Source organism: Plasmodium berghei (assembly GCF_900002375.2).
Source record: "Plasmodium berghei ANKA genome assembly, chromosome: 11".
NCBI classification, from domain to species: domain Eukaryota; phylum Apicomplexa; class Aconoidasida; order Haemosporida; family Plasmodiidae; genus Plasmodium; species Plasmodium berghei.
In genome coordinates this window covers 1,610,594-1,637,903 of record NC_036169.2, presented here as the reverse complement: position 1 = coordinate 1,637,903, position 27,310 = coordinate 1,610,594, and the positions used below count along the sequence as shown (strand labels likewise).

The 27,310-nt window shown below is 23.0% G+C and overlaps 9 protein-coding genes across 9 annotated transcripts; 3 read left to right on the top strand and 6 right to left on the bottom strand.

Annotated features, from left to right (window-relative positions):
• Positions 1-528: 528 nt before the first annotated feature.
• Positions 529-4,446, bottom strand: PBANKA_1143700 (secreted ookinete protein, putative; the record flags this gene model as incomplete). Its single annotated transcript, XM_034566002.1, has 1 exon — positions 529-4,446. The coding sequence occupies one exon, from the start codon at positions 4,444-4,446 to the stop codon at positions 529-531; it is 3,918 nt and encodes a 1,305-aa protein (XP_034422642.1).
• A 1,397-nt stretch (positions 4,447-5,843) lies between these two features.
• PBANKA_1143600 (alanine--tRNA ligase, putative) lies at positions 5,844-9,500 on the bottom strand (the record flags this gene model as incomplete). Its single annotated transcript, XM_034566001.1, has 1 exon — positions 5,844-9,500. The coding sequence occupies one exon, from the start codon at positions 9,498-9,500 to the stop codon at positions 5,844-5,846; it is 3,657 nt and encodes a 1,218-aa protein (XP_034422641.1).
• A 1,012-nt stretch (positions 9,501-10,512) lies between these two features.
• Positions 10,513-11,665, top strand: PBANKA_1143500 (ribosome biogenesis protein MRT4, putative; the record flags this gene model as incomplete). The annotated part of the gene is made up of 3 exons (XM_034566000.1): positions 10,513-10,718; positions 10,981-11,071; positions 11,288-11,665. The coding sequence occupies 3 exons, from the start codon at positions 10,513-10,515 to the stop codon at positions 11,663-11,665; spliced, it is 675 nt and encodes a 224-aa protein (XP_034422640.1).
• A 706-nt stretch (positions 11,666-12,371) lies between these two features.
• On the bottom strand, positions 12,372-13,592 carry PBANKA_1143400 (NADH-cytochrome b5 reductase, putative; the record flags this gene model as incomplete). The annotated part of the gene is made up of 2 exons (XM_034565999.1): positions 12,372-12,643; positions 12,794-13,592. 2 exons carry the CDS (start codon positions 13,590-13,592, stop codon positions 12,372-12,374), a joined length of 1,071 nt encoding a protein of 356 aa, XP_034422639.1.
• Positions 13,593-14,769: 1,177 nt separating this feature from the next.
• PBANKA_1143300 (conserved Plasmodium protein, unknown function) lies at positions 14,770-17,748 on the bottom strand (the record flags this gene model as incomplete). Its single annotated transcript, XM_034565998.1, has 1 exon — positions 14,770-17,748. One exon carries the CDS (start codon positions 17,746-17,748, stop codon positions 14,770-14,772), a length of 2,979 nt encoding a protein of 992 aa, XP_034422638.1.
• A 1,294-nt stretch (positions 17,749-19,042) lies between these two features.
• Positions 19,043-20,433, top strand: PBANKA_1143200 (conserved Plasmodium protein, unknown function; the record flags this gene model as incomplete). The annotated part of the gene is made up of 4 exons (XM_034565996.1): positions 19,043-19,627; positions 19,777-19,962; positions 20,063-20,150; positions 20,297-20,433. 4 exons carry the CDS (start codon positions 19,043-19,045, stop codon positions 20,431-20,433), a joined length of 996 nt encoding a protein of 331 aa, XP_034422637.1.
• Positions 20,434-20,577: 144 nt separating this feature from the next.
• PBANKA_1143100 (CLAMP domain-containing protein, putative) lies at positions 20,578-22,033 on the bottom strand (the record flags this gene model as incomplete). Its single annotated transcript, XM_034565995.1, has 3 exons — positions 20,578-20,646; positions 20,828-21,093; positions 21,226-22,033. 3 exons carry the CDS (start codon positions 22,031-22,033, stop codon positions 20,578-20,580), a joined length of 1,143 nt encoding a protein of 380 aa, XP_034422636.1.
• Positions 22,034-23,241: 1,208 nt separating this feature from the next.
• PBANKA_1143000 (U1 small nuclear ribonucleoprotein 70 kDa homolog, putative) lies at positions 23,242-24,354 on the bottom strand (the record flags this gene model as incomplete). The annotated part of the gene is made up of 1 exon (XM_034565994.1): positions 23,242-24,354. The coding sequence occupies one exon, from the start codon at positions 24,352-24,354 to the stop codon at positions 23,242-23,244; it is 1,113 nt and encodes a 370-aa protein (XP_034422635.1).
• A 1,092-nt stretch (positions 24,355-25,446) lies between these two features.
• PBANKA_1142900 (suppressor of kinetochore protein 1, putative) lies at positions 25,447-26,430 on the top strand (the record flags this gene model as incomplete). Its single annotated transcript, XM_034565993.1, has 5 exons — positions 25,447-25,549; positions 25,723-25,865; positions 26,004-26,069; positions 26,161-26,301; positions 26,395-26,430. 5 exons carry the CDS (start codon positions 25,447-25,449, stop codon positions 26,428-26,430), a joined length of 489 nt encoding a protein of 162 aa, XP_034422634.1.
• Between the last annotated feature and the right edge of the window lie 880 nt (positions 26,431-27,310).

Below are 27,310 nucleotides of genomic sequence, written 5' to 3'. Positions count from 1 at the left end.
TTTTTCAGTTTTATCTAACTCAATTGTTTTTTTATCTCACTCTTAAATCCACAAAAAGTAAAATAAGACAATAACTGGCTATTGAAACTGTAAATTTCAGATCATTATATTTCATTTTTATTACTTAATATTTATATTTAAAGAATACGTTTTACATAAAGCATAAGATATATACGTATAATTCGAATATATAAATTTTTTATATAGAAAAATAACATCGTTTAGCAAATAAGCTATCAAAGAACATGCAACAAATCAAATTATGACAAAACAAAAATAATAAATAACAAAAAATGTAATAATATTATATATTTTAAAATATATGTTTTGAAATCATTGAATAATCAAAAATGAAAACATTAAAAAATAAATCATATAAATAATACGTTTATTTTGTATGTTTGCATTAAATATGAAAGATATGCTTGCATCAATATGTGAACGCATACATATATTAATTATGCAATGATATTGAGAAAAATACACATTGAAGAAAAATATAAATAATATATGTATTATATTATTTATTTATAATTTTTTATTTTTCTTTTCAACTGTTTTTTCATATTCATCAAATTCATGAATTATTTGTGTGTCTGAAGGAGAGGGGTTCTTTAATTCTTCATTTAATTTTTTTTCCATTTTTTTCAATTTTTTGTATTCTTTATCAATTTTATTTATTTCTTTTTTTATATTTTCTTTATTTAAGGATTCTTCATTGATGTCATCAGATATACTTAATAAGGATGTTTTACTATTGGAGTTTTTATTTACTGGGGTACTTTTAGCACCTTTTTTGGGGGATGCAGGTAATACATCCTTTGTTTTTGTGCTATTTTTTTCTTTATTTAATCCTTCATTAGTTTTATTTATACCACCATTTTTATTATTCTCTAAATTTGTGCTAGAAGCTTTAATTCCTGTTTTGTTATCCTTTATTCCTTTTTCCACTTCTTTTGTAATATTTTCTACAGTATTTTTTGTTTCAGTCAAAACTTTTCCCGTGATATTTTTTGCATATTTTTCACCATTATCTATAATCTTATCACCTTTTGTCTTAATTTCTTTAACCACTTTTTTTGCTTCATTTTCAAGTTTATTTGCACCATCCTTCACTACTTTTACAGCTTTATCTACAGCATTTTCGGTTTTTACTTTAACTGCTTCAACTCCCTTTTTTGTTTCATTTTCAAGTTTATTTGCACCATCCTTCACTACTTTTACAGCTTTATCTACAGCATTTTCGGTTTTTACTTTAACTGCTTCAACTCCCTTTTTTGCTTCTTTTTTAAGTTTATCTCCATTATCTTTTGCAGTCTTAGTAACTTTGTCTACAGCATTTTCAGTTTTTACTTTAACTGCTTCAACTCCCTTTTTTGCTTCTTTTTTAAGTTTATCTCCATTATCTTTTGCAGTCTTAGTAACTTTGTCTACAGCATTTTCAGTTTTTACTTTAACTGCTTCAACTCCCTTTTTTGCTTCTTTTTTAAGTTTATCTCCATTATCTTTTGCAGTCTTAGTAACTTTGTCTACAGCATTTTCAGTTTTTACTTTAACTGCTTCAACTCCCTTTTTTGCTTCTTGTTCAAGTTTATTTGCGCCATCCTTTATTACTTTTGCAACTCGATCTATGGCATTTTCTGTTTTTTCTTTAACTGTTTCAACCCCCTTTTTTGCTTTATTTTCAAGTTTATTTACAGTATCTTTACTTCCTTTCACTACTTTATTAGCAATTTTATTTCCGCCTTTTTTAACATTCTTAATTCCATTTTTAGCTTTATTTTTAAGTTGATTAATGCTACTTTTCCCTGCGTTTGTAGCTTTATCAGAAAAGCTTTTACTTTTTTCCTTCATTACATTAACATTCTTTTTCATGCCATTCTTTAGTTTATTAATACCTTGTGTTGCTTGGTTTTTAATATTATTCATTCCATTTATTGTACTTACTTTAATATTATTTGTATTTTTTTTTATTTCCCTTTTAGTTTGATCAACTATATTTTCCCCATGTCTTTTAATATTATTAATACTATTTGAAATTTCCTTTTGGGGCTTACTAATAGTCTTTTTTGCTGCATTCTTAATGTTTCCCATAATTCCATTAACTTTTCCTGATAAATTACTAATACTCATATTTTTTTTAATTTTTTTTGCAGTATCAGTTTTTCCTAAACCTTTTATTTTTTTTGTGCCTACTCTTAATAAGGCACCTACAACATCTTCTATTCCAATTTCTTCAGTGCGATTTATAGCGTCATTTTCATCTTCGACAAAATTACCATTCTTATTATAACCATCGTAATCCATCCTCCTATTCATATTATTTTTATCTACGTATTCTCTTGCAAATACACCATTGTCGGAATTATCATCCCAAGAAATATCGTCATTTTCGTCATCTTCATCATTATAATCCTCATCTACATCATTATAATCTTCATCTTCATCACTATAATCCTCATCTACATCACTATAATCCTCATCTACATCATTATAATCCTCATCTACATCATTATAATCTTCATCTTCATCACTATAATCCTCATCTACATCACTATAATCCTCATCTACATCATTATAATCCTCATCTACATCACTATAATCCTCATCTACATCATTATAATCCTCATCTTCATCACTATAATCCTCATCTACATCATTATAATCCTCATCTTCATCACTATAATCTTCATCTTCATCATTATAATCCTCATCTACATCATTATAATCTTCATCTTCATCACTATAATCATCATCTACATCATTATAATCCTCATCTACATCATTATAATCCTCATCTACATCATTATAATCCTCATCTACATCATTATAATCCTTACCTTCATCATTATAATCCTCACCTTCATCACTATTATCATCATCATTTCCATCACTCTCGTCGAATATATCACAATTTCTCAGTTTATCAGATATTTCTGCAAATGATTCAATATCGCCTAAATCAGTATGTATTCCTTCCATGGAACTTAATTCTTCTGTATTATCATTGTTATTGTAATCGAAATTGCTAGGAGTATTGTATAATTTTCTAACACTTGGTTTAAGTATATTTATATTTGAACTATTATCAAATGAATCGCCTGATTTTAAATAATTTTCTTCAGTACCTTCTTGGTTACCCATTTCCGTATCAAAACTCATGTTTTGTTCGTTCTCTGAAGCTCTTGAATCATTTTCAAATATTTTATTTTGTAAAATTGATTTTAAAAAGGATTCGCATTCTCCGTCATCTTCATTAATATTTATAAAACTTTCATTCAACATGTCGCGTCTAGGTGACTTATTAGAAAAATTATGATCATGTATTTCAGCATATCTGTTTATATTATTTTTATTTTCAATACTCATGAAAATAGAATCTATTTTATTATTTTTTTTCAACGTGTCATAACAGCCAAATATATTAATAATTGAATTTATAAAAATGCCATCAATATCTTTTTCAATATCGATTTTATTATCTTTTTTCTCATTTATATTTTGTGATAAACTTTTTAGGTTTTTTGTCATAAAAAAAGAATTTTTTAACATTTTTAGCATTTCATAAAATCCAATAGTTTCCATATGCTCTTTGTTTATTTCAGGATCTTCGTAGTTTTTGGACTGATTATATTCGATTAGGTTTTTTTTTTCACTTATTAATTTATTTTTAATAGGTATCGGTATACTCAACGTATCATTATTATCATCAAAATAGTCAATAATATCATCAACTGTTTTAATGTATTCTTCGTTGGTATTTTCCGTCTCGATATCACCATTTATTAGTTCCAAGTTTGATATAATAGAACCATTAGAACCCTCGGATTTATCTATATTTGTATATTCATTTTCTAGTATGGATTCTGTAACGTTCATTTTATCTTTTGGTAAAAAAGATGTATAATCTAAACTGTTATTTATTCCTTTAAATATCTCACTTTTATTACTTTCACTTAATTTCTCTAAATTAAGATTAAATGTGTATCTAATATAACAATAAGTCGTCGTTATATCCGGCAATGTTTTTTGATAAACCTTACGTAACATATGAATATCATTTTCTACGGATTCTTCAGATGAAATAACTTTCATTTTATTTTTGTTTACGTCATTATTCGAGCCTGTATTATCATCACTTGAATCCTCTAAGCTTATACCATTTTCCTCCACATTTCCACTTTTTAGTTTGTTCACTTGTTCTACAACTATGGCTCTCTCAAGAACATTTCCTTGAATTTTTTCAAAGGTTTTTATTTTTAATTTATTTCCACTTTGAAATATGTTTTTTTCTTTCTTTAAGTGATCATTTGATAGTAGAAAATCGTTATCAAGTAACTCTATTTTGAAATGAATTTTTTTTTCATTATTTTTTTCACAATAAATTAAAGGAAAAACAACAGACAAAAGGCAAAAAAAAATAAACAACTCTTTAATATTACCCATAGTAGAATATTTACTATCTAATAATTAAAAACTCGAAAATAACAAAATTAAAAATAAAGTTGAAAAAACCAAAAGTTAAAGCACAAAAAAATCAAAACAACACTGCATGTATTGTTATGTTGAAAACTTGAAAATAACATACAAATTAGTCAACGTTTAACTAAATCAAAAACGTTGAAGTATATACATGCTATATAATCATTAATTCAAAGAATATTTCGAAAAAAATATTAGTTTATATTTATATAATATGCTCGATTAAATTATATATAATTTTTTGGTAGTAAATGTCTTGTCTTATTTCGTGTACTTTTTATTTTATTTTAATTAATTAATTTTAAAAAAATATATTTATATTTTATTCAAAATATTTAATTTTATACATTGTTTACAAATTAAGTATAATCTAGCTATTATTTTTTCTCTTTGGAAACTATTCAAAATATAAAAAATACATACTAAACCACAAAAAGATACAACATATTAGCTAGTTATTTTTTTTTACCTGACATGTTCAGAATCAATTAGTTTTTATTATCATTCAATATGTATGTCAACATAATAAATAGCTAACATATAAAATGTTTTATATTTAAAAAATAAAAAAACATTAAAAAACAATGAACATAAAATAAAATAACTTATATATGAGTTATATCATAGTGTGCACACACATGTTTTAGCTACTTCTCTATTTTCATATCTAAAAAAATGCAACATCGCTTTAGAGAGTATTAATTATTAAAAAAAAATTATATATATAATAGCTGTGGCTATTTTCCAGAATAGTGTTATTTATTATTTTTTTATAGGCCCAATGCTTTTTCTATAAATCTATAAGAAAATTTTTCAAAGCTTTAAATTAAAGTTTGTTAAAAATCTTAACAATAAGCTATATATGCATTCCTAAATTTGTTGTAAATAGTCAATATATAATTATTTAAAAACATGCAATGAGGAAGGTTACATGCTCATGTAAACTTAAAATGCTTTTATATGAAAAAAATTAATAAATAAATCATTATTTTATATTTAATTATGATGCTCCAAATAAATTATAAAAGGTTAAAAATTTTAATTTCATTGTGATTCAATAAAATGTTCACACATTTATCTACTGTTAATATTATTAATGATAATGAAATATAATATAGAAAGAAATATATGTTAAAAATATAAAACATTTAAAATGTATAATAAGAAAAGCCATATTTGGTAATTTCACGCACATGTAGCAGTATCATTCAAGCAACATATAAATATGTATGCATTATCAGCATAACATTAATATGAAGCGCCTAAAGCAAGCTCTACGTTTTATCGCTTTACACCATGAAGTATTCGAATAAATTATATACACAATTTAAATGATTTCCATTTTCGCATACTTCATAATATTATAGGTATTTCTTAATTACTTCTTCTGCAGCTTGTTTTATTGCTGTACCTTTATCTTTTTCCGCGGAACCAAATGCTTTGTTTTTTCCCCCACCGGAGTGACCCTCTACTGATCCCATTACTTGTTTCATAAAGGTCTCTGCTTGAATTTCTTTACATTTCAAGGAATCTCTTATTTCAAGAACACAATAAGTATTGTTTTCATCATGAATGATAAAAAAATAGCTTAAATTCTTATTAGCCTTATTATATGCTTGACCAACCTTTTCTAAGACTTTTTGATTCCCATTTATTTCAGTAAATAGTTTTATATCCAATAAAACATTATCCTTATTTTCTGTAGCATATAATTTGCCCATACGCATTGCTTTATTAAACAATTCCTTTTGTGCATTTTTTTTTTTTTCGACAATATCTTTTTCAATTATTTCTAAATCTTCTAATATTTTATTTTTTTTAATAAGCGGTAAAAATTTATCTTCTTTTAAAATTCTTTTGTAATTTTGTACATCTGTCAATTTATTTTCATTTGGGTCATCAAAAACGTGTTTATATTTAGAAACTAAATCATCAAATTTTTTGTTAATTTCTTCTGCTTTTTTATTTGTAACTGCATTGATTCGATGAATTCCCTTACCTATGCTTTCCTCTGAAGTAATGATAAATTCTTTAATATATTTTGTATTTCCAATATGGGTTCCTCCACATAATTCAATTGAACAAAGATAAGTATAATTAACATCTAAATTATTTAATACATTATCAGCATTTTTACTTATAAAAACAACATTTACTTTATCTGAATAATCTTCTTCAAAAATTGCTCGAATTCCTTTTATTTTTTTACTTTCAGTTAAATCCATAGTCTTAACTGATACATCCAATTCTTCTTTTACAATATTATTTATTTCAGTTTCAATCTTGTTTAGTACATCCGTGTTTATATTTTGAATGAACGAAAAATCAAATCTCAGTTTTTCATCATCAACCAAAGAACCCTTCTGTTCGCAATTGAAAATTGAACTTCCATTCGAATTATTATTGCATGATGAGTTTTCCTCTAATTTGTTCTTAATTGTATTAGAATCTTCTAAAGAAACCTTTTTGTTTTCATCCTTATTATCGCATTTGTTTTTTTTTTGATTCATTTGATCTGCTAAAACCTTTCTTAAGGAAAAATTTAACAAATGAGTAGCTGTGTGATTACAAGCTATAAGTTTTCTTCTTTCAAAATCGACAACTGCTTCTATTATATCGTTTTTTTTGATACACCCACTTAGGAGAACTCCAATATGTAATATATAATCGCTCATTTTTTGCACGTTTAATACTTGAAATTTCATAGATTCATTTTGAATAAATCCGGTATCATATATTTGACCACCGTTTTCATAATAAAAATTAGTTTCCTTCAAGATTAATGCGTATTTCTTTTGTTTATTCTCTACTTTCACACATGATAAAGGTTCCTTTGCTTCGTCATCAGTATGCATTATTTCGTCTAAAAAATTGCCATCATAAATAATCTGAACGGATGATTTCAACCTTAGGTTATTTTTATTTTCTTCTTTACTTTTGGGGACTTCAAAAGTATTGTTCCAATTATATTTATGATAATCTATTGTAGGTAAAACGTTATACTTACATTTTATGTCATGTGCTTTTTCTACTGGTAAATCGATAACTTTATTTATTTTAAAATTATTCGTATCGGAAACTAGCTGGTGTTTTTTAAACAATGTATTGAATTCTTCCATATTCAATTTAACACTTTTTTCTTCACACATAATTTCGATTAAATCGATTGGAAATCCATAAGAGGTATACAAATCGAATGCGTCTTTCCCACTGAAAAGGTTATTATTATTGCTTGGATTTTGATGGCACCTTTTAATAATTTTATTAAATTGGTCAACGCCCTTTTCTAACGTTTTGTTAAATATTAATTCCTCTTGCATAATAACGTTTTTGATATAATTAACCTTTTCTTCATTTTGTAAATCTTTAAAGCAATTTCCTAATATTTTACAAACTGAGTCAACTAATTTATAAAACCATAATACATTACTTTTTATATTAAAAACTTGTTTACCCACTCTAATTGCTCTTCTTATTATTCTTCTTATAACATAGTTTCGACCCTCATTACTAGGAATACATCCATCACTTATTGCAATAGTAGCACATCTGATATGATCACTTATAACTCTATATGCATAATCGATTTTATCTGGGTCCTGTTCATTAATTTTTCCTTGATAGCTAGGTATGTTATCATTAAAAATTTCTTTTATTTGCTTAAAAATAGGTGTAAATAAATCAGTATCATAATTACTTTGAACATTTTGTAAAATCGATGTTATTCTTTCTAATCCCATGCCTGTATCAATACAAGGGGATGGTAATTTGTTCATATTTTTATTTTCGTCTTTATTATATTGCATAAATACTATATTCCATATTTCTAAAACACTTGGATCGTCTTTATTTACAAGATCGGATGCATCTCTATTGCCAATTCGATCATAATGAATTTCTGAACATGGGCCGCATGGTCCTGTTTCTGCCATTTCCCAAAAATTATCTTTCATACCAAATGGTAATATACGTTTTTCATCTAAATATTTTGACCATATTTTTTTTGCTTCTAAATCTGGTGGGCAACTAGGTAAATTTTTATCACCCCCAAAATATGTTACATATAACCTATTGGGATTTATTTTATAAACATTTGTCAATAAATCCCATGCATATTCAATACTTTCTTCCTTAAAATAATCACCAAAACTCCAATTACCAAGCATTTCAAAAAATGTATGATGATATACATCTTTACCAACATCATCTAAATCATTATGTTTTCCTCCAGCTCGAATACATTTCTGGGTATCTACACATCTTTTTAATTTACCTAAATCACTATTTTTGTCTACGTTTCCAAGAAATATTTTTTTAAATTGATTCATACCTGCATTTGTAAATAATAAAGTGTTATCATTATAGGGTATAACGGATGCACTATCAACTATTGTATGATCTTTATTTTTAAAATAGTTAATAAAATTATTTCTCACTTGTTCTGATGTCATGTACTTGTATTCGTTTTGCTTATTTCCTATATTTTGACCATTTATTTCACTATTTTCGTTATTTTTATCTGTATGTAAATATCCCGTTTCTTCATTTTCTATATCATACCTTTTTAAACTAGTTTTATCACTTTTATTCATTTTGTGTGTGTTTGTTATGAAATGTTTTTTCGGAATATTTCCTTTTAATAGATAAATAAAATTAAATATACTATTAATATGACCTCTATTCAAATTATATTTGCATGTATATTTTGTTGCAAATCCAATATTCTGCAATTTTGGGTTTATATGATTAAATAACATATACTCATTTATTTGTTCACGACTTTTTAAATACCTCTTTTTTACCCTCTTAACATGAACTGGTAAATTATTTTTTTTTTTTTCATCAATAAATAAAATTTTATTTGGTACATAACTGTTGCTACTATCGTTTTTTTTTTTATGTGGTTGATTTTTATCAGTTATTTTGAACGCCTTATTTATCCGAATTCCTAATGTGACTTGTTTATTGGTGTTCAAAAATATATATAGAAACAAAATGATAAACGAACAAATAATCATATATTTCTATTAACAAAAATATAGCACACGTACATATGTACATACATATTATATATTATAACACATTTATAACTGAGAGTTTACGCATTTCACAAGTTATAATCTCATATAAAAAGAAAAAATTGTAATATTATTATATAAAATAATTATTCTCAAAAATTAATCAAATATATAAATATGTTCAAAATTTTTTGCTTTATCAAAAACTTAATAAAAAAATTATTATGAAAGTATACTATATGAATATAAAAAATGTATACCAATGTAATGGGTAAAAATTATACAAGTAATGGCAAATCACAAAATTTATTTTTTGATAATATTACAAAAATGTAGCTAATAGGTGTATATATATATTTTTTTAATACCAGTATTAGTGGTATGTATTGTTTAATTTGCTATTCCTAATATATATTACATTATACAAAATTTAAACTTATTTTTATCCATCCAATAAATATATATATTACAATTATTTAAATAGGCATGACAGTGTGAAATTATTGTAGCACAAAGAAACCGTTACGCCCCCAAAGGAATAACGTTATCGATAAAAACATACATATATTGGTATAGTATGCATAGATATATTCTTTCAAAATTTTTTTTTTTTTACATATCTATAACATACTGGTTTCGTAATATACATACAAAATTCAATAAACAAATGATACATATTATTTTTTATATGCTAAATATATACCCAAATGAAACAAAACATATTGAAGAATATTTTGATAAGAAAAAATACTAAATTTTTTAAATGAATTAACAGCAGAAGGCTTATTAAATTTTGAATTTCTTAAATGGATAATAAATAAATATCTGAAAAATAAATGACAAATAAATATACAAATAAATGAATAATTAATTAATAAATATATATATATATATATATATATATATATATAACAGAAACGATATATTGCCATTTTACTGGAATAAGCAGAATATAACAACTTCTGCATAATAATTTGATCAAAGTTTTTATTTTACAATTTAACTACCTAAAATGCCTAAATCAAAGAGAAACGTAACTATATCTTTAACTAAAGTTAAAAAAAAGTTAAATAAGAAAGAGATTAAAGACCAGAAATTTTCAGAACTTAAGAAACATGCAAGCATTCAAAATATTTACATTTACGCCTTAGATATAAGAACCCATTCAAATAATAATCTCAAAAAGGTTATTGAATATTTTAAGCCATCGGGGGGAAAGTAAGAATAAAAATAAATGTAACAATGTTAAAGGAATGTATTATGCATTCTAAACTACACTTGTTAATAAATAATAATAATGAAACAATATACGCGCAATTTTAAAGGCTAAATCTGCGATCATAAATTTTAACAAATTATTGAAAACACATATATATAGTGCCTTTTGTTATGAATTTATGCAGCATTATATAACTGATCATATATTTATAAATATACATTACAAATTTTTTTTTTTAATTAATCGTGTTTTTTTTTGTAGATTTTTTATTGGAAAAAATAAATTAATGAAACTAGCTCTTGGAGATGATGAGAAACATGAAATCAAACCAAATATTTCCAAAATAGCAGAGGTATGTCTATATGATCATATATGTATATATTGTGTTGTTTTTATTTATAATATTAAAAATATTTTTTTATTTATAAATTTATGCATTATATTGGGTAGGATGAAAAATATGCTTCCTCATATTACATATATGTTTCAATATAATATTTGCAAAGAACCAAAAAAAATAATATATATGTGTTTCTATACTTTTTTTGCATACCATCTACTTTTACAGCTACTTGTAGGAAATCGAATTCTTTTAATAACAAAGGATGAACCATTAAAAGTCATCAAATTTTTTAACGAGTTTCAACCAGAAGAATATATTATACATGGAAATATATCTAAAGAAAATATTGTCCTAAAATGTGGAGAAGTTTTAAATGCCCCTGTTTCGATGCAAAAGGATTTACAAAAATTAAAGGTGAACTTTGATATTGTTGATCAGAAAATTATAATAAAAGAAGATAAAGTATTAGCAGAAAAAGATAAACTTGTAAGCTTAGAAAATGCCAAATTATTAAGAATGCTAAATATGAAAATCGGAAAATTTGACATTTCTGTTTTAGCTTATTGGCACTCAAACAACTTTGTTTCATTAATGCACAAGTAGTTCTATTTTTAATTAGATATGGCTACGGTTCCTTCTTTTGATTTGTGAATTTTAAACATGTCAGTTTATATTTTATTACTCAACCTCATCACCTAATTTTTTTATTTTCCATGTTTCGTCGTTTTAAAAATTTTGGCTTCATGTATAGTTGTTTTTTTTAATTTTTTTTAATTAAATATTTTCTTTACTGTCTTTAAAAGGCTAAAATTACAGCATTCATTTTTTTTTTTTATTTCTACATATTTTGTATAAAGTATTATTTGACATTTAATAAACTCTTATATATTCATTTTTCAATATACATAATTCGTATGTGTATGCATGTATTTTTTGTACAACTTAGATTAAAAAATAATTAGTAACAAATTTTTTAATTTCACTGTAGAAATGAAATAAACAAAATAATAAAAATAAGCAAGATGGAAAAATATACTTTCCAATTGACAAATAACATATATACAATGGCAATTTAAGAACATTATTTTATATTTTTTTAAAATAATTAAATGCATTGTTTCCACAAATATGATATAAATATAAAAAATAAAATATAGTATGTGACAAAATAATTACGCCTAAATTCATAGACAAGCATACTATATGGAAGGTAATAAGGGACTATTATATTTCCACTTTTATTCCTTTTATATATATTTTTATTTAATTATTTATCGCTTTTTTTTCTAGCACATGTACAATTGCAACTCTAAAAAATTATGACATTTTCCATTTTCATTTCTTCTTTTAATAACACATTTAGTAAGGATGTCATAGGTGGGGGACCGCATGTTAAAATTAGTGTATCGCTATTTTGAATAGGCATACTTAATTTTTCATATTTTAAAATATATTTTTTTAATAAGTCTATGTTTATATATCCTATATTATCAACTGTGTCCTTCATTGTACTATCTAAACATTTGTCTATGCTATAAACTTTTTTGAAGTTTTCAAAATTTGCATCATATTCGTCGAAAACTGAAAAATAAAAAAGAGGTACATATATATAGCGAATACATTAATATGTGTGTATGTATTATCCGTATAAGAGTAACACACACACATATATATATATCTTTACATAACTATGTAAACTACAAAAAAAAAGAAAACGAAAAAAAAACTCACTTGGTTTGAGCAAAATTTCTTGTTCATTTCGGTTTGCATATATAAAGGTTATGTAAATAGGGTCGTCTTCTATATTTGTCTTTTTTGTTAATAACAAATGATTTATTAATCGAAAAAATGGAGTCATTCCAGTGCCACCAGCAATCATAACTATATGTTTTTTAATCTTAATAGACTTTGACAAATAAGAAAATTCATTATTCCCTTTATATTCGATTAATCCAAATGGTCCTATTATATTTATTGTACTATTATTTCGCAATTTATCCAGTTGAGAACTCATTTTTCCACCATCTATAAAATGATCATCCTCTTTATATATACGAATTATAAAATGAACTTGTTTTTTTTTTTTATTTATATATACAGGTGTATAACTTCTAAAAATTTCTGATAAATCTTTTTCTTTATCATCATTATTATTCCATTTCCCTTTTATTTTCCCTTGTATATTTAAGCCATTAAATTTTATATGCTTACATATCCCCAAACCAAAATCGTCATATTCACTTGGGTAAGAAAAAATATATATTTTTACAGTATCTGTTAATGTTATTATATCCTTCAATTTTAATGTTTGATTTTTTTCATTTAAAAATTTTTTATTTTCATCACTTTTAAATTTTACGTCTATTTCTTCATATTCATGTTTTTTAGAATACAACAAAAATAATTCTTTCTTTTTATTCCACTTACCTTTCCCACAAACAACTAAAATTAGAGAAATAACCACAACTATTACTGACATTAAAAAATTCGACGAGAAAATTGTAAACATGTTGCTAATCCTGTAATTCATATTTTTATATTTTTTTAATATATGCTTAATTTATATTTACTTTCGTATATTTAGACGAATTAATTTAATTTGTAAAAGACCCAAAAAAACAATTTGTTATTACAAAAATAAACAGGTATATATATATATACATACATATATACACACGTTCTTATTAATTTATGTCTATAGAACTATACATAATTTTTTTGCAATTTTCATATTTCTAAATACAAATAATTTATTTGAAATATGTAAAAACACACATAATTTTTTCTTGAAATTGTTTACTTTTAAATCACTTTTTTTTTTTTGCAATATCGATTTATAAATTTTTTTTTTTTCATTTTAGCAAGTTTAAATAGCTAAACCATACATAAAGTCAAATAAAAAAGGCTGTAAAAAAAGCACATGTATAATACAGCTGGTCGGATATATAAAGCATGCTAATTATATAATACAAGCATACGCATATTATATCGAGCCATTTATCTTTCGTTATATTTTTTAGCTATATCTTTTTCATAATATTTATCTTGTATTCACTACATTTTTGTACAACTTAATATATATACATATTCTCGTTAAATTTAGAAAGGTATTAGAATAAATTAATGGAACATTATCAAACGATTTGAATAAAGTAAAATATTTTTTTAATTTGTAATAGTTTTTTAAAATTGTAAAACAATTTAAATGCAATGTTTTTAACATTAGTAAATTAAAAAACAAAACATACAAAAAAATCCTAAATTTATCAAACATAATAAATGAATATATATCTTTAATTAAATGCAACATGTGTAACTAATTTAAACAAAATTTCATATAAAAAATTGTTGGATATTTGAATCCGTGAATTATTTTGACGTCTTATTTGTTTTTTTTTATATTTTTACTATGAAAAGTTAAAAAGTCTTATTGGGCATTACAAAACAGTGAATTGAAAAACTGAAAAATATTTTGCAATTTTGGTGATATTAATATTTTTTATGATTAGATATCGATAAGTAGATCACCACAAATAATTACTATATTCAAAAATAAAGCTTTTTAATAAATCTTTAACTGTATTATTGATAAAAAATGTATAGTGAAGTTATGCAAAAGCTAATTCGGCATAACCAAATTGTTCATATATGTATTTTCTTGATAATCCATATTTTTTTTTAAGCATATACATTAAATTATCACAATTTTAAGAACATTTTACACTTTTATTTATAGCTTTGTCAATTTTATCCTTTTCTTTTTTACGTTTTCTTGATTTTTTTTTTGAATCTTTTATAAACTCGGATATAACATTCATAAATTCATCTTCTTTATCAAATTTTTTTTCTTTTTCATCCTCTTCATCACAATCTACCAAGTTGTCATGTTTTGATAAATTATCATCCTTATCATTTTCAAACTCTTCTAAATTTGAATGCTCATTATCGTCATAATCAGCATCTTTTTTTACTTTTTTTTTTTTTTTCACTTTTTTTTTTTCATCGTCATTCATTTGATCAAGTTCCTGATCATCCAATTCCTGAATTAGTCCATTTCCTGAATCATCTTTCTCTTTTGATATTAAAATATTTTCAAACATTTTTTTTGCCTTCAAATATTTCTTTGTGTTTGTATTTATAATCTTTGTTTTTTTATATTCTTTTAGCTTCATAAAATTTTTAATAAAATTATTATACATGTTTATATCGTTTTCTATTAATGAATCTAATATACTTTTTTTTATTTGATCATTTCCCAATTTAAAAAAAGTAACAACTACATGGGCTCCTATATGATTAATAGCTATATTTTTATATTCATTTTTAAATAATAAAATAAATTGTTTTAAATATTTTTCATTCAGTAAATTAAAAGTATTTCCAATTTTTTCACATAAAATCGATAAATTTTTATCACAACAAAAGTATAATAATATGTTTCCTCTTAATTCAGCATTTTTTCTTCTAAATGGTTTTATTATATTTTCATTTTTGTTACCATTTATATTGTTATAATAGTTATTTCCTGTGTTATTTTTTATTATTTTTTCATGTTCATTTTTATAATTTGGCTTGTTACCAATAAAAGAATGCTTATGATTATCATTTATGCTATTTTCTTCTTCATAGCTCAAGCTATTTTTTCCATTATTATTATTATTTGAAAAGGTATCTAAAAAACTGTTATAATTATTTATATCGTTATTGCTTGGTTTGTTGTTATATACGATTTTTAAAAAATTGCAAAAATGTTTAAAAGAATTTATTACAGGTATAATTGACTCTTTTGGAAAGGATAAAATATGAAGCAATATATAATATCCATTTGTGTCAATTTTAATGTGATTGTAAAAATTGTAATTATTTAATGTACCCAAATTGTTGTTATCGTTTTGGTCCCCTTTATATTCTTGCTCATTTTCTACATCATCGTTTTCAATTTCCTGTTTTTTTTGGTTACCATTTCCAAATATATTTAAAACAAGTGGAGGCAAATCATTATAATTACACATACATAAAATGCATAACCAAATAAATTTTGTATTATTAATACCTTCAGGTGTAAAACTTTTTTTTTCCGAGTTAGCGAACTCGCCTATCAAAGACAAATTTTTGAGCAAAGAATTCACCAAAAATTTGCAATTCCTTTTATAACATTGTGATAAATCAAATAAGGATTTTAGAATGTTAAATTTTTTTTTATTAATAATAATATCTATATCTATTTGTTTTATTAACAAATCATACATTTCTTCTGTTATATATTCAAAAGACAAATAATTATATATAACTAAGCAAGAGTATGCATTATCGCATATTAATTTATTTATATTTTTTAATATATATGTATTAAAAACATAAAAAGTGTGTTCATTATTAATTTTTAAAATGTTTTCAATCATTATACTTGAAGAATCTAATTTTATTAATAAGTCTAATAATTGTTTTAAAGGACTTTCTTCAAAGCATTTATTTTTTTCACAAGTTTTGTCAATGTAATATTTTTTCGTTTTTTTTATTAAAAATATTTCACTTATCAAATCATTGCATTCAACTTTTTTATCTTTCAATAACTCAAATAAAATTACTAATGCTGGTACTGAATATGTATTATATAAAAGAGGGGAAATTAAATGCTGGTTTTGGCTTTCTATTAAATATTTATCATTTGAATTTATTTCCTCTCCTTTTTTTATATCCTCATAAAAAATATACTGATATAAAATATTTTTAAATTTTTGAGATTCATTTGGATTTACTATTTCGTCTTTAATTTTATCAATTATTTTTTTGCAGCATTCAAAGAAAAAAGTGGTATTATCACCCTTCCCATTAATATTGCTAACATCATTATCGTTTATATAATTTTTGTTCACATATTTTAGTTCCCCTTTTGACATACTATTACGAACTTTTGATTTTCTAAATGTTATATTACTTATATTAATATTCAAATACCCACCCAATGAATATAAAAAGGATCTTAATATATGTGTTCCACATTTGTCAAAAATCAAAAAAAATATATTTTCAATTATATTATTACCTATTTCTTTAAAATAATATGATATTTTTTTATAATCAATATTTTTTTTATTAATATCTTCTATATATTTTTCTTCATATTTATTAAAAAAAATGTATACACATAATACTGTTTGTACAAAATGCGATGCATATTCACATACAGCTAATTCATTGAAATTTGAATATACCATTTTTAAAAAATTATTATAAATCTCTATACATTCTATACTTATATCACTATTTTTTACATTTTTCTCATTATATTTTAATAAAAAAAAACAATAATATATTAATTTCTCCAGTATTTTTGAACATTTTTTTGTTCTAACTAAATCCTTTTCGTTATATTTTATTTCATCTTTTATTTTAACTAATATACATATATCATCCTCAATATTGTATGAATCGTCTAAATTTATGTCTCCAAAAATTTTATATCCTTTTTTTACATTTTCCTCTTTTAATTCATAAACAAAATACTTTTCATATTTTTCATTCAATATATAAGAAATATTAATAAGATATTCGCTAATTTCTTCTAGGTTATTATTGTTATTTCTTCTATTTCTGTTGTTCTTGTGTTGAAATTTATTATTATGACCATTGTTTTTGCTAAAATTCCTAAAATTGTTCCTTGGCCTTGCCTTAAATCCATACATTTTGTTTTGAGTAACCAAAAGTAAATAATATTTTATATATATGGAACAAGCTGATAAATTATGCCTAGTTCCTTTAATAAACTTAATATATTTAAATAATATCTCAAAAATTATTTGGAATACAAAAATTAATCCATTTTCTTAAAATTAATCCAATATTCTTCGAAATAATTTAACTTCCTTTACTCAACTTTCAAAAATGAAAAAAATCTCATACATATATGTTTAATATACTTGTAAATATTTGTTGCCACTTCAATGTTTTCTTTACAAATATATCGTATATTTTTATTTTTTTTATTTTTGTTTACTAATATAATTAATATACTGCATATACATTTTTAATGTAGCTATTTTTCAAAAGTATTTAAAGCAGCAATTTTAAATATATTATTTTGAGAAAATTGCTAAAGATATTATGCATATATGTTTTTTAAATATTTATTTATCTTTTTTTGGTGGCGTTATATTTTTCCCAGTCATTATTATTGTCATATATAATATATAAATATTCAAAAAATTATATTATAAACAATTTAATTTTCTTTTTTCATATTTATAACCATATATATTTGTCCTACACCATGGCCAAAAAATGTCGGGAAAAATTCTTCGCAACTTTTTATGTTTATTTATATTGAACATTTGGAAATAAAAAAAAAAAAACGTAATAAAAAAAATTATATTTCTTTGAATGCCATCGGAAAAAATGTATAATTTTGTGCGTCAATGTTTTATTTAATCAAAATAAAAGGAAAAAGTCATAAAAATATATTATATGTATACCATTATTGGGATAGAGGTTAATGCTGTTGTTTCGTATATGCATGTAGTATATTTTCGAATGCCTATTTGGTTTTTTGTGGGCATTCAATTGCAAAACGGAAAATTTTGTGCTAAAAAAATAAAAATAATCATAATAATATTAGTAGAATTATAATGCTTGTATGCCTAAAAAGTTTTATTATTCTATTGTAAAAAAAGTTTATAAATAATAAAAAATATTAATATTTAACTCGTTGAAATTGTGAAAAATTATATCCTTTTTTCTACACAAAGTAAAACAAACGGTGTACTGTTTTTTAATTTTCCCCAAAGGTCCTATGTTATATTTTAATATGAAATTAGCACCTTTCCATTTTTTCCAACACTTTTATAAGAAAAATCAAAATTATTTTATTAAAAATTAATACATTGAAGAATTAGTATAAAAAGAATATATTGCATATTTAAATATATTTAGAAAAATGTAATCCTATAAATATTAAAATGCTAGTAATCATATAATTTTAAAATGTATAATATTAAAAAAGTATATTTTTTTGTACATTTTTTATTTCTTTTTTTTTGGGGTTTTCAAAAAAGTTCTTGTATATATCCAGGAAATAATTACATTTATGAATTACTAAAATTAGGGATTTTCGATAAAAATACGATGAAAATAAAAAAAGAAATATATGAAAACATCGATAAGACACATCAAATATTTTCATCGTGTAAAACTTGTATAAAGTTAATACAACTATTAACAAAAATTATTCAAAATAAAAAAGAACATTACATTGATATTGCAATAGAGGAAACTTTAGAAACAAATTTATGTAAGCCACAGTTATGGAAACAGTATTTTAATTATGATGAATTACTTTATAATGAGTATGTTATAGATAATTGTGCATATACTCATAAATTAGTTAAAGACCATATTGAGGATAATATATATAAATTATATAAAAATGAAAAATTGTTTTATGAACATGTGTGTGAAAAAATTCATCACATATGTAAAAAAGCTATAGAAGAAGCTCAAAATACCTCGAATAATAGTTTGAAAACCAAACTTATGTATGATTTATATTCCAAGTATTTAGTAGACCATGTAAAGTTCACACATTTTGAAATTTTTTAAATCTGTGAATAATCCATTCCTTCTTTTCCACCCTTTTAACTCATATATTTAATATACCTTTATTATTTACGAATCAATATTTATCATACTATTCTTTGGATTTTTTAAATATTTGATAGGTCAATTATAACATAACTCCAAATGGAATACCATACAAAATAATAGAAAAATATAAAAAAAATACTAATGAAAATATTAATAAAAATAGTTATATCATAATTCAATCTCAAATAAAAAATATGAATCAAATCAAAATATATGATGATTTCAAAAGTGAATATTTCAGGGTTATTAAAATGAATAAGGTAATACGTTTTAATGTTTGCTGAAAACGCAGCAAATGTCTTCTATGTTATATCACATTTCTAATTTTGGCATTTCATTATTATTCTTTTATTCCAATAGTTAAATGATCAAGTCGCTGAATTGTTCCTCAAAATTGGAGTACAAAGTATGTTCACTTTTATTTTTTATAACAAATTTGAGAAAAATAGTAAGAACGAAAATAATACATATCTACGATTTTTATGCACACAAATACGAACGATACTAAGAAAAACAATGTCATTCTTAAAATTTTTTTTTTTAATTTTGATAATTAATCAATCAATTAATAAATTATTTTTTTATTTTTTAAAGGAAAAATGTCAAATGACTCTATATTAGATATAAAAATTATGATTTATGATGCAACGAATAACATCGAGGATTTGATTCCGAAGAATTATAAAAATAAGTTAATGCACAATGACGAAACATTTTTATTATACAAATAAATACTTTTATATTTTGTAAAAAAAAAAAGAAATAGAATCACAAGATAGACTTAAAAAATGCTATGTATAATTTCGCATGTCTTCATAACATATTTCCATGAATAGTTTTATAAAATGATGCTTTCATTTTTTTTTTCAATCATTTCAATTTCCCAAAAGAATGTTTAATCGCGTAATGATTCTTTCCTCTAAATCGTTATATAAATTATTAATCTAAAAATGGAATGAAACGGGAAAATATAAAGCTAGAAATATATACATATACAAACTAACTCCTTAATCATTTACTTATTTATACATGTAAATATCCTTAGAAAAATATACTATATTTACAATAGAGAATATAATAATTTTGTATTTTATTTACTATTTTGTATATGATTATATATATTACCTTTTTTATGAGTTGTTCTTTGGATATGTCTTTTTCTAAATTTTTTTTTTTTTGGGCTTCACAATTTTCACAAAATTTTGTTGGGTAATTAGATTTTTTTTTAATGCTATTAAATACCTTTTGTAAATTTTTATCATTTTTATATTTATTAACTTCAAAAATATTGAGACCCTTCTTGATGTTATATTTATCAAGATAATTTTGAAAATCTTTTTCGAAGTTATCATTATTTTTATTTTCAAAATTGCTTACATTTCCTACGTTAACTATTATAGAAAAAAAAAGCAAATTATAAATAAGTGGTAGAAAATATATAGTTGATTTATACACGCACAAATAAAGTCAATTTAAAAAGGGATATATAATTATGGATATTTTCTCTTTTTATATGTATATACGTTTTACTAAATCCTTGACTCGATCAAGCTCTTCAGCGTTTTCAAAATTATAAAATTTTATCTTTTCATTTAACTTTTCCGTATCCCTAATATCATAACATTGATCATCACATATGTCAAAGTCAAATATTTGATTAGTTTGACATTCAAAATTTATTTTATAAATTGGATTAAATATAAACTTATAAAATGCGAATTTTTTAAAAAAATTGTTCATTGAATATTTAATTAATAACTTGATGGATGAATATGAAAAAATTTTAATATAATTCGGTTTTCTATTAATAGAATGTTTTAGGATAATATTTTTAAATTGTAAAAAAATATTTATTATATTTTCATAACCATTTACAAGCTTTAAAAAAATGTATTTTTGTATAGACAAAAATGTAGATATTTCACGAATAGACAAATTTATTCCTATACAATAAATTAATGTATTATAGAATAAATCCGTCACTATTTTTTCCATTTTTTTTTTTTTCATTTTGTCTATATTATACAATGATAAATCATATAAACAAGTGGTGTTTTTTTCCATCCAAACTTTTCTAAAATTTTCTTGATCATTTTCTATTTCCTCAATTGTCTGTTCATTGCTTATTCCGACAGGTAAAAAGTTATTAATTCTTAAAAATGTTTTTTTTTTATTTGCATTTATTTTTATATTTCTTTCTCCAAAATTCATTTTCAATTTTTTAATTAAAATTTTTTTTTGTTTTTTTTTATTACACATTGTTATAATTTTCCGCATATCCTTTTTTCTAATATCTATATAGGTAAAGAATTTTACATCTATTTCTTCCATTTTAGACAACTATTTATATATCTATAATCCTTTGTATATATTTGTAAAAACTATCTGAAAAGGTATGCCATGTACTTTATTAATATATAAATACTTGTAATATTATTCTCTATATTCCCACCTTCTTACATTACATACACAATGATATTAATTTTTCATAACATTTTGATCCTTTATTTAAAGAATTTCTAGTAATTTATTTCGCAGTCATAAAAGTGGCATAAATATACAATTATTATAAAAAAGTAAAAATAAATAAAATAATCATAACATATCCTACATTTTTATATTTATACTTTGTTTGAGCACTCTCCTAGCGTTCCAATCTTTATACGCTTAAAATAAAAAAATGTGCACTAATAAAATACTTCAAAAAATATTAATTAAATTTATTATAGAAAAAAGGCAAGTCTTAAAATTTTAATACGTAAGTATCCATATGCAGAAATTGCAAAAATATTTTAATAAAATTAATGTGCATATTTGCATATGTACATATTTTTTATGCCCAAACAATAAATACACGCACATAAAAAGAGTGAATAAATAAATAAATATATATATAGGGGTGAAAATTGCGTCTTTTTTTCATCCCTATATATGTTATATTTCATAAAAAATAAGGAAAATAAAATTAATTTCAAATTTAATGATTTAGAGTTAAAAAAAATCAATCACATTTTTAAACTTAAAAATTGATATATAGTAGCCTGCTTAAAATGGCAAATTTTTATTTTTTAAGCATTTTCTACATAAAGTTTGAGCCAATAAGAAAGAGTAAGTACATATAAAAGAGAAAATTTATCATGCACACTTGCATATTGCTTGTGTAAATGTGCATTTTTTTTAATAAACAACATTTTTAATTGCCTTACAACTATTTGCGCTTACTGCTAGCCCATAAGGAATGTAAATTTTATATAACATAAAAAAAATAATAATTCTTAAGTTTAAGAGCATAGAAAATGATAGATTTGTTTTCCAATTAGGTATTATCATATTTCTTTAAAATAAATTATAAAAGTTTCTTCAATCTTTACTTTCTCTTCACAAAAAAGTCGCGCAAATAGAATTTTTTATTACTTGGAATATCAGAGGTTTTGAAAGTTTAGAAAATTATTTTTACTCAATTTATTTGTACCTCAAACTAAACGATTTTAATACTTTTATCAGTCTATTATTTATTATGATATTTTCATGGAAAGCTATTATTCATACCCTTCATCATGATCATTATTGTTATTCATTTCGTTCATGTAATAATTATTATATTCTCCATTTTCCTGGCTATGCATATTATTTTTGTACATTTCTTCCTTATCATAATGAGTATCATTATGCATATCTCTATCTCTATTCCTATCTCGGTCTCTATTTCTATCTCTATTCCTATCTCTATCTCGGTCTCTATTTCCATCTCGATCTCTTCCCCTATCCCGGTCTCTACTTCGATTCCTACTACGTTCTCTCTTGTGATACTTATGACGATATTTATCACGAGAATCGCTTCTACGACTTCTATGATTTCTATCCCTTTTGGAATTCCTTTCGCTACCTCTATGTGATCTATGATCTCTAGAGCTACTATTTCCATATGGACCATCATCATTTCTCTCATTATATAATGGGATATGTTTATATGAATCATCATTTTTTCTTTTGTCATCTCTATACTTATCTTTATTAATTAAAGCATTCCAATTAACACTATGTGTCAATTTTTTTCTTTCATCCGAACCCCTAGATGGTCCTTTCCCCCCTCCTAGTCTTCTAGGTATCCAATTTTTAACTGTTCTTGCTCTTTCCATATCTACTAATATTCTTCTATTATCAATTTTTTTTCCATCTGCTAAATTATAAGCATCTGTTACACTTTTTGTATGTTCAAATTCTATGAAAGCATAACCTCGTGGTTTTTTATCTTGATCATAAATAACCTTAACATATTTTATTTTTCCATATGTTTCAAATTCTTTTTTTAATTTTTTTTCATTTACTTCATATGATAATCTACCAATAAATAAAGTTTTTTTAGGATCACTCGATATATCATTATTTTTAAATGGATCATATTCTTTTTTTTTTTCTTTTAAAATTAGCTCATTGTAAGCTATTTTTTCCTTTTTTTTCCTTTCTTTTCTTTCTTTTGGGCTTTCTAATTTTATTTTAGGTGGTGGTTTTCCATCTTCAAAATAATTTAAAAACTCACTTATTCCACTATATTCTTTTGGCTTTTTCTTTTTAATTGGTTTATAAAAGTCTAGTAATGGTCTCGATTGAAATAAAATTAAAATATGAGGAGGCAAACCTATGGCAGACATCTTTATATTGATGCATAAATTTTTAAACAAAAAAATGTAAATAAATAATATATTAAATACACTATTTATATCCGTACATAATAAATATACTATATAATATTCACAAATTATTCATCATAAAAAAACGGGTTTGCTTGATACATAAATTTTAATTCATAGTTTATTTTCCATTATCTTCATATTTATGTTTGCTACTATTTAATCTATCAGCATCAAATTTTGAATGGCATAATATGCCTAATAACGTTTTGATGGTATATAAATTTCAAAAATAAAGATCACTTTGTTATTTTCTATTTCGACATTTTTTTAGCTCCCCCTGTTTTTTCCTTTATTATTACAACTTGATTATTCTGTGTATTTATATTATTTTTTAATATTATTATATTTATTACGTTTTTTAGTTATGATACTAAAATTTTATTAGCCAAAAATATTACTCAATTTTCGATTTTGTTAATTTTACTTTTTCGAATTAATAATATTTTCCATTATTATGAATTTATTATATAATATTTGGGGCTCTTCCCTTTTTAGTGCTTTATGCTATTAATAACATTACCTATATGTGAACTTAAAAAAAAAAAAAAAATTCTTGCATATGTTTGCCAAAGGTTATTATAAATATTGTATAATACATACATATAATCGAATTTATTTAACTTATTTATTCGTATTTTTATTTATGGATGCTTAAGGTATTTTCAAATTAAACTAAGGCTTTGTTATTAATTTTTTATTCGTGATTTTATTATTTTTTTCTTTCAATTATACACAATTCAGCTCTAATTATTTTTTATGTTCGCAAATATAAAAAATAAAACAAAATATAAATTAATATTTAAAAAAAAGAAACATTAATATAGTGTGTATATAATTGTTCTCCTCATATATTTATTATACTTTTTTATTTTTTTCGTTAAAATATAATACTAGTAAGGAATAGCAAACACATTAGTCCCTATGTATATAAAGGATTTCATATGCAACTTTATTTGCACATAATATATTACATTAAAAATACATGCAAATACAAATTTGCAATCATACACAAGAAAAAAAATTTATAATAATTTCCAATTTTTTAGTAAAATGAAAAATGATAAAATAAAACTGGTAAGCTTTGAAGGGGATGAATTTATTGTGGATAAGTATACAGCTTCTATGTCCACAGTAATATTTAATATACTTGAAGGTATGGATTTATAATCATCAAATAAAGCTGTGAATAATTTAAAAATCATTCCAAATATGTATGAATATATAAGTAGAGAGGAATGAAATAAGTGAATAATGTACACGACCCTATTTATTAAATTGACATATTTTATAATTTACCATTTCATATTTCCTGTTTACAATTATTAGTTATGACTTCAGAAGAAGATACAATTCCCCTTCCAAATATAAAAACACAAATTTTAAAAAAAGTAATTGAATATATGGAATATCATATCCATAACCCACCTGATGAAATACCCAAACCATTGATAACCTCAAATTTACAAGACGTAATTATACCACTAAAAATAAAAATAATAAACGTGCATTGCAATGTTCCAATTTATCTATATATTTAAACCTCCTTTCTTATACGCATATATATATATACTTTCACATATATGCGTATAATTTTTTAAATATAATAGGTTGTATCAGTTTGGGATTATGATTTTGTTAATACAGACAAAGAAACCCTTTATGAACTTATAGAGGTAAGTAACTATAATACAAAATATTATAGTGTAATTTAAATGAGATGTAAAAATATATAATGCATATGTACAATTTTTCTTGCCAATTCAGGCTTCCAATTATCTCGATATAAAACCCCTCTTGGATTTAACTTGTGGTAAAATCGCTTCAATGATGAAAGATAAAACAACTGAAGAAATTCGAGCAGAATTTGATATTGTAAATGATTTTACAAGAGAAGAGGAAATGCAGGTATGTACTATATTTAAAAAAAAAAAAAAAATAAAAAAAAATAATGTTCAAATTATAGTACTAGCATTCCTATTTTTAATAACTCCTTTTTAGATCCGAGAAGAAAACAAATGGTGTGGAGACATTTGAAGGTTCCTTTTTTTATTTTAAATAAATGAGGATTATAATTTGTTTTTAAATATTCATTAGCAAACATGCCAGTTGTATATATATAAAATTTCATATTATCTTACATTTTTAATTCGTTTTTTTAAATACACACATACATAAATATATGTGAGTAAACACAACTTCCTCAAAAAAATTAAAAGTAAACTTATATGTAAATATTTTTTGTCTGCATTATATTTGGAAAAATTATAAAATAAAAAAAGGGGTATTAAAATACAGGTGATATTTTTCATAAATATATGCATATATATATTGTATTTTATATGGTAAAAAAAAAATTAATTTCCTAGGTAATTTAATAGGAGTGTTTATTAATTGAGCCTTCTAAATAATGCAATGCTCATAATATATATGTATATGCATATATTATATATATAGAATATGTACACATGCATTAATATATATTTTTAATATATACTACTAATAGTATATGTATTACATCATATATATGTTGCGTGACATTTCCCTAAAATGTGTACATAGGAAAAACTAGTCCATACATAAATGAAAAAAAATATATAATATGTACATATGTATATACACTCATTTTAGGCTATAATATATACTTATAAATATCACATAAGCATGTACATTTCCAATTGTTATGTATATGCATGAAAAAAAAAATTAAAAAATTAATTCCATAAATAACAAAAAAATATTGTTTTATATGCAGACGCAAGCAATATTTACAAATTATTAGAAAATATAAAATGTGCCACTATATTAAATCGATGAACAAACCGATAAAATAATGTATGTATGGATGTACATATATATAGTAAAACTATGTTTAAAACTAGTTTCTCTATATTTTTTTCCCATATAAATTTTTACA